Source organism: Medicago sativa, chromosome 7, assembly GCF_051527215.1.
Source record: "Medicago sativa cultivar Bolivia chromosome 7, Bolivia_mono, whole genome shotgun sequence".
Lineage (NCBI taxonomy): Eukaryota > Viridiplantae > Streptophyta > Magnoliopsida > Fabales > Fabaceae > Medicago > Medicago sativa.
In genome coordinates, this window is record NC_140755.1 from 100,635,913 (window position 1) to 100,649,922 (window position 14,010).

The 14,010-nt window shown below is 34.7% G+C and overlaps 1 protein-coding gene and 1 pseudogene across 1 annotated transcript; one reads left to right on the forward strand and one right to left on the reverse strand.

Moving 5' to 3' along the window:
• Window positions 1-6,057: 6,057 nt before the first annotated feature.
• Window positions 6,058-8,915, forward strand: LOC146911247 (uncharacterized). The gene is made up of 9 exons (XM_085729505.1): window positions 6,058-6,207; window positions 6,583-6,853; window positions 6,959-7,055; window positions 7,138-7,259; window positions 7,346-7,430; window positions 7,543-7,830; window positions 7,915-8,011; window positions 8,340-8,528; window positions 8,673-8,915. Exons 1-9 carry the CDS (start codon window positions 6,058-6,060, stop codon window positions 8,913-8,915), a joined length of 1,542 nt encoding a protein of 513 aa, XP_085585631.1.
• A 3,925-nt stretch (window positions 8,916-12,840) lies between these two features.
• Window positions 12,841-13,752, reverse strand: LOC146911248 (CASP-like protein 1B1; annotated as a pseudogene).
• Window positions 13,753-14,010: the final 258 nt, after the last annotated feature.

The window sequence follows — 14,010 nt, forward strand, 5'->3', positions numbered from 1 at the left end:
GTGTAGTATTGAGCCAAGAAATTTCAAATAATGTTGGTGGGGGTTAAAACTTATTGTTGGGGGTTGGGCTAGCACCAAATTTATTAAATTTGGGCCAAGTTAAGTTCAGTTAAGGATTGCCCTGATATAAAAATGTTAGATGCAGTGTGGTGCCACATTTATGTTCAAGGATGAGATATGCATATCTCTTCCCTTTCTTTGTTTTCTCTACCATTTCATTTCTTGAGGTTTGGTCGCTCAACCGTTATGTTCTCACGAGTCCCCTTCGTTCCAGATATGTTGAAATTTTGGTGAGTTTTTGTTCCTGTAGGTAGAATAGAAGAGTTAAACCGTGTATAATTTCCTTAATATTAAGACACTGGTGAGTTTTGAAATCCACTTATTCTGGTGAGTTTGGAAGTCCACTTATTCTGGTGGGTTTTCGTTACATGTTTGTGCAATTTTCATGGACTCTAAGCATTTTTATATTAGGGAGATTAATTGTTTATCTTATATCCAAACTATATGTTTTCAATCGTTTTTGATGTAGTGGGTTATTGATTTCATGTTAATTTGTGCTATTATTAGTTTTTAATTGGATTACCATTCTGCCATGGGTGTTGTAAGGAGTTTGTGTTGGATAGGTGCAGATTTATAGGTTTGTTCAAGTCGCAGATTTACTATTTTTGATTCATACAGTTGTTGTTAACAAGTGGTGAGCTTCAGTTTTTGAACGAGGGTCTTATTGGAAATGCAACGGGTTCTTTGAATTAAGCTAGGGAGAGATACATGGTACAATTCTTCTATTCTTTCTTTGTCTTTTAGTTCTGTTTTTCAGAAAAATTACAGGAATAAAATCCTATGTCAGGTGTGTATCTCTGCCTGTCAGTGTTTAGTTTTCTGAGCACTATTGCTAGACTTTAACTTGAAAGTAAACCTGGTGCATGTATGTGTTTGTGTTGAACTTATATTTCTATATGCCTGTGTAGTTTTCCCTGTATCTGTAAAAATTTTATGATGGACATTGATTTTATGTTTCAGGAAAATAGATATTTTACGTCACTTAAATGTAAGCTATTCAAAGAAATAGAGAAGAACACTGCCTCTACAAATGATTTTATAAAAATGTATTGCATTACATCATAGTAGGTTTGAATCAGTAATTAAGGAAAAAATTTCCATTGAGTACATGTGTGGGTGAGACCATCTATAGTGCTGTTTTTGCCGCAATTTAACCGGATTGCGTTGACATATGTAAGGCAATGTTCCGTTTGCGTTGAATCTTAAATAACATTTGCATCTTCATACCACAATGATCCTAAGAAAGAAAGTCTAAGCTTCTTCAAGAACCAATCATAGGCACCATTTAGAAGGAGTGGTTTATAATATAGTTAATATATCATTTAAATTAGATATGCATCTTTTGTATAATTTATTTAGTTAATTCAACTGTTTTGTGAGATATTATTTTGTTTGGCTGTCAGGATTGGGTCTGGTGCTGTCAGATATTTTTTGCTGAAATATTTATTTTATTTTTTGATGTGCATATTATATGCATTATTTGAATTGTATGTTTTCCCTCCCAACTGCCTTATCATTGCTATATATATCCCACAAGCCTCACTTCATGGTAAGGGTGCAGCACACACTTTGATATTTGTTGGTTACCTTTGCCTTGATTGAATAGATCTGACATCTATTGGTTGAGAATGTCTGGGTTTGCTGACTTTGTTGGAGACCATGCAGTGACAAGATTTATTGATTTCTGCTCTTCAGAGGATGAAGGAGTTTCCTTTGTTATTGCTTGCTACTTTGGGGTTGAAGAGGGTGTTGATATGTGGTTACCTGAGGATTCTACTCACTTTGATCCTAGGTTTTCATATCTAACATTTTGGTTTTTTGATATGTTAGGAAGCTTGGTCTGATTACATGACATGGATCTTATTATGTTGGTTTTTATTTGTTATTGTAGGTTTAGACTGAAGATAAGTGTTGGGAGTGTTGAGAAGGAAACTATTTTCCTTCTTAGGGATCGTGTTGCGATGGAGGCTGCGCCCCATACCTGTGAACTTTTGATGTCCTTGGTAGGTATTATGCAATATACAAGGCATGTGGTTGTTTTTTCAAGTTTTTTTTCCTGAATTTTAATGTCATGCTGGCTGTGGTTGTGTTGTTGTTTGCTCCTATAGGATGGAGGATCTACTCTGTATCCTATTGAGATGGATGACTTTTTTGGGGATCCCCTTCTTTTCAAGGTAGCAAAGAAGATGAAGGATGGTCCTAATTCTGGTATGGTTTATGAGGTCGAAGATTTTTTTGTTGGTCCTTCCTTGATGGATATATGGTTGAATCCGTTTCATTCTGCATATGGTTTGGCACCTTCTGTTGTAAGTGGTTGCTTGGATTATTATGTTTGCTGCCCGTAATTGATCACAATTAAAGAATGTTGTTTGATTGCAGCTGTGTGCTTTTATTGCAGGAACAGGCTCAATGCACTGAGACTGCTCAGTTTGTGGACTATCCTCATGTTGCAGCCGATGGATGTGTCGAGGTTGCTGAAGTTGTTGATTCTTCTCATGATGAAGTTGATCGCTGTGTCGAGGTTGCTCAGGCTGTTGACTGTCTTTATGATACTTTTCATAGCTCTGCCTCTTCTGGTGTAGATGTTAAGGAAGGGGGAGACTCCAATGTAGTTGGAACAGTTGCTGGTGGGGAGTTGAAACAAGGCTTTAAGAGGAAATTCATGGAAGCTTATGTAGAAGTTGATGGCATGGAGTCGCTTATTCGTGTGACCTATGGAAGGGTTGCTGAAAGTGAATGATTTGTGTTTGTGGTCCTTAGAAGTGTTATTGTAGTATGAAATTACCCCATGTGTGGTTGACATTGTTGTTGTTTATTTTCCTTTACCTTATATTTCTGTCTTAGTTAAGTTTGTAGTGAAGGAAGTTATGTGGGATTGTTGGTGTTGTGACAAGTTGATCAAAATATTTAAATAAGAAGGTTCTTGAGATATATTTGCTGGCTTTTGTGACAAGTTGACAGTGTACTATTATGGAAAGAAAATTATGTTGTATTTATATTTTATCCTATCTGAGATTGTAGAAAGTTTCGATTCTAATGGTTATGGCCATATGGTTCTAGGTATTGTAGGCATAGGTATCAAATTTGTACTTTTCAGATTTGTAGGCAGCTTTTACTTTCTCATTGCCATAACCGCTGGTAGCTTTAATCCTACACCAGCATTAAATTCAAATTTTAAGCAATTTTTGTTTTTTTGGTCATCATGTTTTAACAAAATAAGGCCATTCCTTTCTCATAAGCATTAAATTCCATGGTCATCCTGTTCTAACAAAATAATGCCAATCAAACATTCATAAAAACCTACTAATTCATTGGTGAGTGAGGCGAAAAACATTACTAACTTAAATACACTTTTGACCCCTAACTTAACAAAAGTTGTGATTTTAGTCCCTAAAAAAATAGCACTTTTCAACCTCCATCTTTACCCGTTTTGCAAAGCATCGGTTCTAGCACTTTAAACGCTATTGTGGCACACCACGTGCGTAATTTTTTTATTTTAAGATGAAAAATTCAAACTTATCATCTTTTAAAAAAATATATAATTTATAAATTAAAAGATTCAAAAGGTTTTTTTGATATTTTTTATAACGGTGAACTGAAATTTTCTTACCGTAAATGATACTCCACTCAAAATCGCTAATTTTGCAAAACCGCAGGTTTTAGGCGTATTTTAAGCAATTTTTGTTTTTTTGGGTTCTTGGAGATAACTGATATATCCATAATTTATATATAGTATAGACATATTATTTACTTAATGAATTTAAATCGGTAAAATTGATTTATCAAGAGGTATTATAGATATGTAGTCCATTTATGTGCATTTACTTTATGAGTACTCTATTTTTGGGTAGTCCAGCCTAAGTACCTGTAGTGCACATGATATTATAAATATGTTCGGATAGATTAGTGCTCTACCTGTTATCTTCTACTTCATCATATTAGTATTGGTTTTATAGTTACTTTAGTATCTGAATATGTAATGATTAAACATTTTAGTCCTTAATTGTATCAAAACTTCAAAATGGTCCCTGATTGTGCATTTTGTTAGCCAAAATAGTCATTCACACTAAAATAACCTCTCAATGTTCACAATAACTCTTTTCATATAATAAACTAAAATGACAATAAACATGTATTTATAAAGACTAATATGACAATAAGTAAGCATATTGGAGGACTAACCTCACAATATTAATGAAATATTTTAACATTAAGGACTATTTTGGTTAACAAAATCCACTCCTAATAATATTTTAATTGGTTATTCCATTTAAGTCATGTAGGTTGTCATGTGTAGGGAGCTAGGTTAATATTATATTCAAATTGATGTGTGAGCACGGCACAGCATCAAACATTCAAAAAAAACTACAAATTCATTGGTGAGTGTGAAGCGAAAAACATTACAACTTAAATACACTTTTGACCCCTAACTTTACAAAAGTTGCGATTTTAGTCCCTAAAAAAATAGCACTTTTCAACCTCCATCTTTACCTGTTTTGCAAAGCATTGATTTTAGCTTCGTAAACGCTATTGTGGCACACCACGTGCGTAATTTTTTTATTTTAAGATAAAAAGTTCCAACTTATCATCTTTTAAAAAAAATATATAATTTTTAAATTAAAAGATTCAAAAGGTTTTTTTAATATTTTTTATAACGATGAACTGAAATTTTCTTACGGTAAATGATACTCCACTCAAGATCGCTAATTTTGCAAAATCGCAGATTTTAGGCGTATTTTAAGCAATTTTTGTTTTTTTGGGTTCTTGGAGATGACTGATATATCCATAATTTATATATAGTGTAGACACATTATTTACTTAATGAATTTAAGTCGGTAAAATTGATTTATCAAGAGGTATTATAGATATGTAGTCCATTTATGTGCATTTACTTTATGAGTACTCTATTTTTGGGTAGTCCAGACTAAGTACCTGTAGCGCACGTAATATTATAAATATGTTCGGATAGATTAGTACTCTACCTGTTATCTTCTACTTCATCATATTAATATTGGTTTTATAGTTACTTTAGTATCTGAATATGTAATGATTAAACATTTTAGTCCTTAATTGTATCAAAACTTCAAAATGGTCCCTGATTGTGCATTTTGTTAGCCAAAATAGTCCTTCACACTAAAATAACCTCTCAATGTTCACAATAACTCTTTTCATATAATAAACTAAAGTAACAGTAAACATGTATTTATAAGGACTAATATGACAATAGCTAAGTATATTGGAGGACTAATCTGACAATATTAATGAAATATTTTAACATTAAGGACTATTTTGACTAACAAAATCCACTCCTAATAATATTTTAATTGGTTATTCCATTTAAGTCATGTAGGTTGTCATGTGTAGGGAGCTAGGTTAATATTATATTCAAATTGATGTGTGAGCACGGCACAACAATATCCTTACAAGAAATATTCAAGGTTTTTTTGCTTCTCTTAAAATAATATGAATAAAAGTTAATTCCTTCGGTCATATTTATAAGCAAAAATTTATTTTTTAGGTACATTGAATGACTAATATATTCATTCACATTTAAAGATCGGATAATTTAATTATTCAATGTACTTGAAAAATTGTGCATTTGCTTATAAATTTGATCGGAGGGAGTACAAGATGTCTCATTGGATAATATAATAATGGTTCTTAATACATATGTTTCTATTTTAGGTGTGCCACGTTAGTCATAAACATTACCTTTTCCATAACATCATTGCATATCCTTCAAAATATTTGTAGGCAGAAAGAGAATTAAATGCGGACATGGGGTTGTGTAATTTTGCCCAAAACAAGACAGCTTACTACAGTGCTTAAATTAGTAACAATTGTATTTCAAATCCGGCTCCCTATTTCTCATGTCTTCTGTTGTACACTTAGAGAAGCATACCATCAGTACCTTTGTTTCTTTATAAATATACTACCAACTCTGTATTTTCAAAGTGTTCATACGAGGGTACTTTATCAGTCTTTTGAACTTCAGTCATGCAACGTCCCTTTGATTGTTTGGCGAGTGTAAGACCACCAAGGATTGATTGGAGGATAAAGGTTAGGGTTGTTAGGTTGTGCAATGTTGAGAGTAGCATAGTGCATGGCAAGGTTATCTCAACTGAGATGGTTTTGCTTGATAGTGATGTGAGTATTTCAATCCTTCCCATTCATGTTCTGATGCAGGTGCCTCAAAATGATTGTTGTAAACTTTGCATGTTACATAAACAAAGTCTATGGTGCTAAATTCATTTTCTTAAATTTAATACTTTAATGATACTGAATAGAGGTATTGTTCAAATGCTCTAGGGTCCTGGATGATTTTTATTCATTGGTTTTTGAAATGAAATACTTTGATTTTTCTTGATCAAAATGATTATCATCTTTGATATATTTAAATCATCTCTGTTCATGAACTGGTAAATTCCTTATATGGTTTTTTCTTTCTTCCGCTGGTACTTCCTTTCCTGTAGTTACAATGGATCATGGTTGCTTATCTGATTTGTTTGTGTGTTTTTGTAGGGTGTTAAGATCCATGCAACTGTGCCTGCTGAATGTCAAGAGTTGTTTAAGAGGCCAATGCTTAAGGAAAATTCTGCCTATGTTATTACCTGTTTTAGAGCATTTGAAAACTTTGGCTTTTCTAGGCCTACTCATCATAGTTACAGGATCGAGTTTGTTCCAAGTACAAGGGTTTATTTGATCGATAATTACTACATTCCACGCTATGGATTGACCCTCTTTACCTCTAAGCAGATCAGGAGGCGTATTTTTGGATACCGTTACTTGGTTGGTGAGTTTCTTGGTTTTGTTCCCTTCCTTTTTATATTTTTGACTTTGATTATCCATTGGTTGTGTTAGGGTTTTTTTTTAGAATCTGAATCTTGGTTTTTGACAGATGTTATGGGGCTATTGACTTCTGTGCATTATGAATGTGTTGTTGATGCAAGTGACAATTTGTCTACCGTTGTTAGACTTGAGTTAACAGACGAGAGGTTTGATTGCCTTTACTCATTGATTTTAAACATTGCTTTTGAGACTTGAGTAGTTCACTGTTTGCATTTAATTAATGTGCAGGGGAAGGATTGATTGTACACTTACTGGTCGTTATGTAGCAGCGTTCAAAAGGATGTTAAAGAATTGTAGTAACTCTTTACCTGTGATTGTGATCCAGTTTGCTAAAATTAGGATTGATGGAGGTTGGCATATTCATTGGATTGTGTATTGCTCTTATATGTTTCAGTGTTAAGTCTTGAGAGTTTGATGAAATTGAATGTTTTGTTAGGTTCTATTGTGGTCAAGAACAATGAGTATATGACAAGGTTGTTATTCAGTCCGGCCGTTGCTGAAGTTGCTCAGTTCAAATCTAGGTTGGTTAAACTAATCAGTCTGGTGTTGAGTGTGTTTATGTGATGGTATATTTGTGTTGTTATTCATAGGCTGAATATTTTTATTAAAAACGTTGTGTGCATGCGTGTGTAGGTTAGTGCTCTCAGGGAAAAAATGTCCCCTTAACCGTGTTCACGATGCGCCGCCAGTGGTCAGACCTAATCATTCTCAGTTTGACGGTGTTGTTCCTACGAAATCAGTTGCTCAGCTTATTCATGCTCGAGAGGATGGCTTATTCGTTGTTTGTGCTACGATTACTGGCCTTTATCACATTGAAAAATGTTGGTTTCCATTGTGTGATTGTGGTAGGATAATGGGTCAAGCCGATGGATTTTATCTTTGTGTTAAATGTAATCGCACAACTTTTAACGTGTCTGCGAAGTAAGACTCTTCCTATTGAATTTTATATTTGTAACTACGGCTTTGATTTATCTCTGCAAAGGTTATCTAACGAGTTTTGTCCAGGTTGCGCGTTGTCGTTAGTGATGGAGAAGCCACTGGAAGGTTCCGAATGGCTGATTACTTGCTTGATGGAATTTCTTCTCTGAACTATAAAACTACGGTTTGTTCTTTGTTTATTGTTTTGGTATATTGTCAATTTTGCAGTATGCAACTCACTGCTTTTTCTCCCACCATTCATGATGTTGTATAATTACTAGATATATGAAGTTATAGTAATTACTAGATAAACTTTAGGCTCTGAAGGTTATCTCAACTCATGCAATGTTGTATAACCTTTAATGAATTTCTGCCACGTCGCCCTTTAATGAATCATTTGTAAGCAATGAGGATGGACCTAAACCTTTAATCATTTGTAAGCAGCTCACTGCTCTTTCTCCCACCATTTATGATGTTGACTGAAATCTCTTCTTTTGTGATATGTTTTCTAGGGACTGAAATCTGCCTTGAGTGAGGATGGAATGAAAGCTATCAAGAATAAAAAATGTCTTTTTATCGTTCAAAAGACATTGCTTTCCGAGAGCTTGGCTGGAGATTTATTTGAGGTTGTCCGCTTGACTGATGATGAAGAGGTGATCAGACGTCACCATGCCTGCGGAAATAATTATACTCCAATCAAGGTTTGTAGCTGTTTTGCCATATATTTTTAGAGTAGATGTGCAGGGGTATGTGGGCATTCATGGTGTTGTGTTTGTACTATGGTGGTGTGTCTGTTCTATATGAAATATGTAATTATATACCAACATTGTTTTTTTAATTTACAGGCCATCTTCAGGCCTGCTTTTGGTCATATTACGCCTTCATGTGCTGCACAACGACCACTGTCGACTGATATGGTTATTGGTATTCCCGGAGAACCTGTTAAGGGGTTGGACAACCCATCGTGTTCGTGTTCCTCTTCCTCGAGTGTTCCAAGTTCTGCCGAAGAATCATTGGGTGAGTGGGATGTGGCTTTGGCACTCAAGCTTGGAACTATTGATCAAGAGGCTATCTCAAAGCCTATGTAGGCACAAAAACTCGGTGTTCCAAGCTTCTGAACGCATTATAAATAATTTACCTTGATGTTTTAACTAAACTAAGTTGAGCAGTCTTTTGTAGTTGTGTGGTTATGTGCTGTTTTTAAATGATTTTAGACTGTGCATCGTGATGTTGTGTTTTGAGGTTGATGTTGATTATTTCCATCTTCCTTGTGCCTGAAACTTTGGCCAGCTGTTTTAAGTAATTTGTTAAGAGTGTGACTGCAATGTTTATGTTTTGTATCGGACTATGCTTATTATCCAGGTGTAGCATTTATTATTATTGTTTTTGAAACGATAAAAATTATTAACGCCACGCTTGCCAGACGCAAGGTATTGATTACATAAGGTAACGGTAATTACTACGTTTATACGGAACACGGAAGCTCAAAGCAAAGGTAAAGAGCAGCCCACCCCCTGCACTCCTACTGCCATGACAATAACAAGGTATGGAAGCGTAATACAGTAGTAGCAGAAGCTAACCACGGACAGAGCCCACACCACAAACCGATAGTATTGAGAGGTCCCTGTGACGTGCTAAACAGGGGTAAAATACAATGGGCCTAAACAAATCAGCATAGCAGCATATCGGCTGTAGCAAGAGAGCACAGCAGCAGCTGCTATGTCTTCTTCTCATCTGCAGTTGCATTCATAATTCCTTAGTCGTTGCAGCTGGTTTTTGTGCCTAGGTGCAATTGAGTCCAATGCCTATACCTTTTGGACTATACACCAGAGATTGTGTACATGTTTTTGAATAGCATGACTTTTAGTCCATGGGAAGTTTTGCACTTTGGCTGGCATGTTCTCAAAGCATTCCAAAGCACCTTTAAAAAAAGGAAAATTTCAATGTCATTGGTTTAAACATCTTTTCCTTTTTTTTTCTTCTTATGGTTCAACTAGGGAACTATAATATTACTCATGTTTATTAACTCCTATTCCAAAGCATGATGTACGGGAGGGAACTATCTCATGACTACATTATATAATTATGGTTCAACATTTTTTTTTTATTCAGCAAAATTTATCTACTACGAACGTGTGCAAGAAACACAACAAAAACTCAAGATCAGCAGGAAACGATTACACCAGGCACTGATATACTAGAAGCCCATCTGTTTTAACATTCAACAGAAGAAACCATTAGCTAGAAAAAAAAACAACTGATGACAGACAGAAAGAGACCAGCCAACAACAAAAAATAGAAAAAGAATCCCGAGGCTGGCATATACAGAACCGCAAAAAATAACAGGAACTGTGACAACTATAGCTAGAAGATTCCTTAACCGATAAGGCATCCTCTCGGACACCAACACCATTCATAAAACTCAAGTACATAACAGCCTTGCAACCACGACTGTGAAAACTATAGCTAGAATATTCTTCACACCTAAATGGCCCATGTCGGATAGAGGAATTGCAGCAGGGATTTGAAGTGTATTCATGCCTCCATTCTTTTGTTTTTTTTTTGTTTAGTAGAGTCGTTGATGGCCTCCTCCTTTGTTACTTTTTTATCATTGTTTGCTTATTGCAGTGCCTCCTTTCAGGTTTATTAGCTCTGAACCTTGATTGTGTATATGCAGCTGTTCCACCATTGATTAAGATACTAGATGCAGGTAGTGTAGCTTTCCTGTCAGCAACCACATGAAGAAAGCATCAACAATAGTGCATTGTCCTTGAAATGAAATAGAATGGATGCATTGCCCTTAACATTGCCCTTATTATTTTATGATCAACCATCAACACATCATGTATGATATTTAAAATGAAATAGAATGGATGCATGAAGCTATGAGATTATCCAAAGTTAGAATGAAATAGAATGGTTAGAGATCATTTTCTAAATTATTTACTTATCAATCAAATTCTGAATTTGATCATATTTTATTTATCTCTCAATCAAATTCTGAATTGTTAGAATCATTTTCTTTGAAAATCAAATGGTTGAGATAAAAAAAATCACATTTTAATGAGACAATTTAAGATTGTTTAAGGAAATTATTTTTTAAGAATTAATAACAATGTAACACAATGATCCAATATAATTTGATACATGTGTAAATACTATGCTTTCAAAAAAAAATTATTCCTTGATTTTTGGAGGTAATCACATTACAACTCTTTTTCTTCAAGAAATTGAATTCAATAATTTACTTAACAATGACCACAAAAGAGGGTAAAAGGGTTTAGGTGGCAAAGCATGTGAACTGTTCAGCTTTTGCCTAACAGAAATCATCCCTTTCTTTCAATTTGGCATCACTAGATTACTACATAGTTAACTGGCAAGGCTTTCAGCACCCATCATATTTCTCTTTCATTAATATTTAGGTACAGAACAAATGAACAATCCTAGGATAAGAAGATAGTTTCTAAAAAATCTAAATAAAATATACTCCGTATGCTTAATAATTATTTCAGAGTCCAATATTCACAAATGAATTTACATGTCTTCTATAGAAGGAGGGAATTGTAAATTTCCTTATGCCTTTCCACTGTGTTTATGCGTACCTTATGCTCAGAGGCTGTACTGTGTGTGCAGGACAGTGCATTTTGTCTCATGTATTGCCCACGTTCATCCATTGCCACTGCACCTGCATAATACTCTAAGTCTGGCAGGATCTTCCAATGCCAGTGAATATCCTTTCTGTTTTACATCTGGTGCTATACTCTAAGTCTGGCAGGATCTTCCAATGCCAGTGAATATACTTTTGGACCTGATAATTTAACTTTTATGTAATTTGGAATATCCACTCTATGGATTTCCCTTGATGGTGTCTAAACATTCTTTGTCCATATTCTCATATTCTTACTTTACTTTGTACTTTGCAATCAGAATGTGTGTAAGACCTATGGTATAGTATTGCTTGGAAGGACAGTAAGTAGAATAGGAGCAGAGACTGTTAAAAGGAGTTTAGGACCAGACTGAGATTTTTGGTACATGGTGTACACATAGACCAGACTAAGTTCTCTTGGCACATGCTACTATAAATTCATCACCGGCTGTTCATCAGGGTTCACAAGGTTCATTCAATCAAAACCATGGTTTACTAAGTACCAGAGAATATATATCTTTTCCATGTTTGTACGGGAATCCATTCCTTTGTCGTAGGCTTTCCCTTCAGGGTGTCTCACAGTCCATCATTAGTTATTATCATGGAAGGAGGAGATGAAAACCATCCGGTGATTTTGGCCAAACAAAGGCGTTTAGAGAGGAGGCTAAAACTCAATGCAAGTCGAAATAGATTGTCACTTGGACCGAATCTACCTACAGTTATGCGTGGATGTAAGTTTTGTTCCACTCATTGTCTCTTAAGTTATAACTTCCTCAAGGGGAGTTGTTGAGATCGAAATCGATGTATTGTTGAATGCGTTGTTCATTTGTTGTTTGTCTATGTTTTTACAGTCAAGAGGGTAGGGCGTCGTAATCGGTTTTACACAAATCTCAGTGGCCAATCTTTCCGGAGTTCTGGTGCAGGTAAGCCTTATATTTGGCCTTTTGTTAGTTTCACATTTAACACTGTTTAGTGTTCATCAGTGAATGATTTTCAGATTAATCCCACAGGTGCTTATGTGTTAAATTTAGCAAATCCAATTTTAAATTTTTTGCCTGATGTAATTAAGATGTAATTTTTTGCCTGCATATAAGTGGAATAAATGTGATTGATGTGCAGAGAAATGTCCCAAATAGTGGCCGAAAAGCTAAATTTGATTGTGCTATATTGTGTTGAATCCTATTATTTGTTAGAAATAAATATTTTAACCTTACCACTGCACTCTTATCAATAGGCATATCATCCCAGTTATGTTGAGCTTGCAAACCACGTCCACTGTGGTGCATGTTCATCATGTGAACATTAGAGTTGAAAGGAGGAGCTATACTCAAGTTCAGATCAAGGTTCTGCTTGATATCTGAATATAGCACAAAATACATCATTACATTTCACTTCATAGTTAAATCACCAGTCTTGATAGTAGAGGTTAATTGACATATTTTAAGGACTAACTATATCAGAGAGTGAGCGATGGTTTATATGGGCTAAACTGATGGCAATAATATATAGTGTGTTAATTGCGATTTAGTTTGAGGAGTTTGTTGATGGACATCACTCTAATAATGAGTAGGAGAATGAGGCCAATGAATACCATTCCTTCCCAGTTCTGACATAAATGTTGCTGCACCATCTCCACTTGATGCTAGAGCCAAAGCCATCTAATTCACCCAATTAATCAAAAAAATATAATCAATCAGTTCTCATATGTTAGTGATTTTTATTTAAATGATCAATTAGAGGTGTCATTTATTTTGTGCCGTGTCAAATACTGCAGTCAGTGCAAGTTGGAACCCTTTGTTATGAAATTTGGGTTCTAATGTATCCATTGCTATCATCACCAAATTATGAAGACTGACAATTGTCATGGCTACCACAAAGTATATGTATTCTCACCACAAATTAAATTATAAGGTGAAAATTAAATGTCTAATAATATCGTTATCACTATTAAGTTAATTTTTCAATGAAAATGTTTAGATACAAAATTGTTAGATAGGTTTAAATTAGAGAGATTTTATGGACGAACACAAAAGCTGGAGTGTGCTGAAACTTGGCAGTAAGATGAACTGTAATGGGGGTGCTACCAATTGTAGCAAATACAAAGCAATCACCCTAAGGGACAAAAGGATCCAATCCTTCTTTGGTTTGGTCTCACGAACAACATTGAAACCAGACTCTATTTTTTCTTCATTTCCTGAGGCCATTGTGATAGGGTATACTTATTCTTCTTCATAAGAACTAGCCTCAAAATTTGTAATTGTTTCCCTTCCATTGCATTTTATAGCAACTTTATCATAAGCTCTGGAATCATCAATAGAGCAACCAAGTCAATAACACCACATGCAGAAAAGAAAATATAAAAGTGAAATGATCCAAAATATTTAATTAGGCATTTCATTTGAGATATCCTGATATATATGATTGCTAACAGTGGTGTTGGTGCCTTTTCTTCTTTGAGTTTGCTTCTTATGCATATAGCTTTATTTATTTTTGTACAAATTTTTGCCTTAAAGGTTTATGATTTTATTGACGCAGGG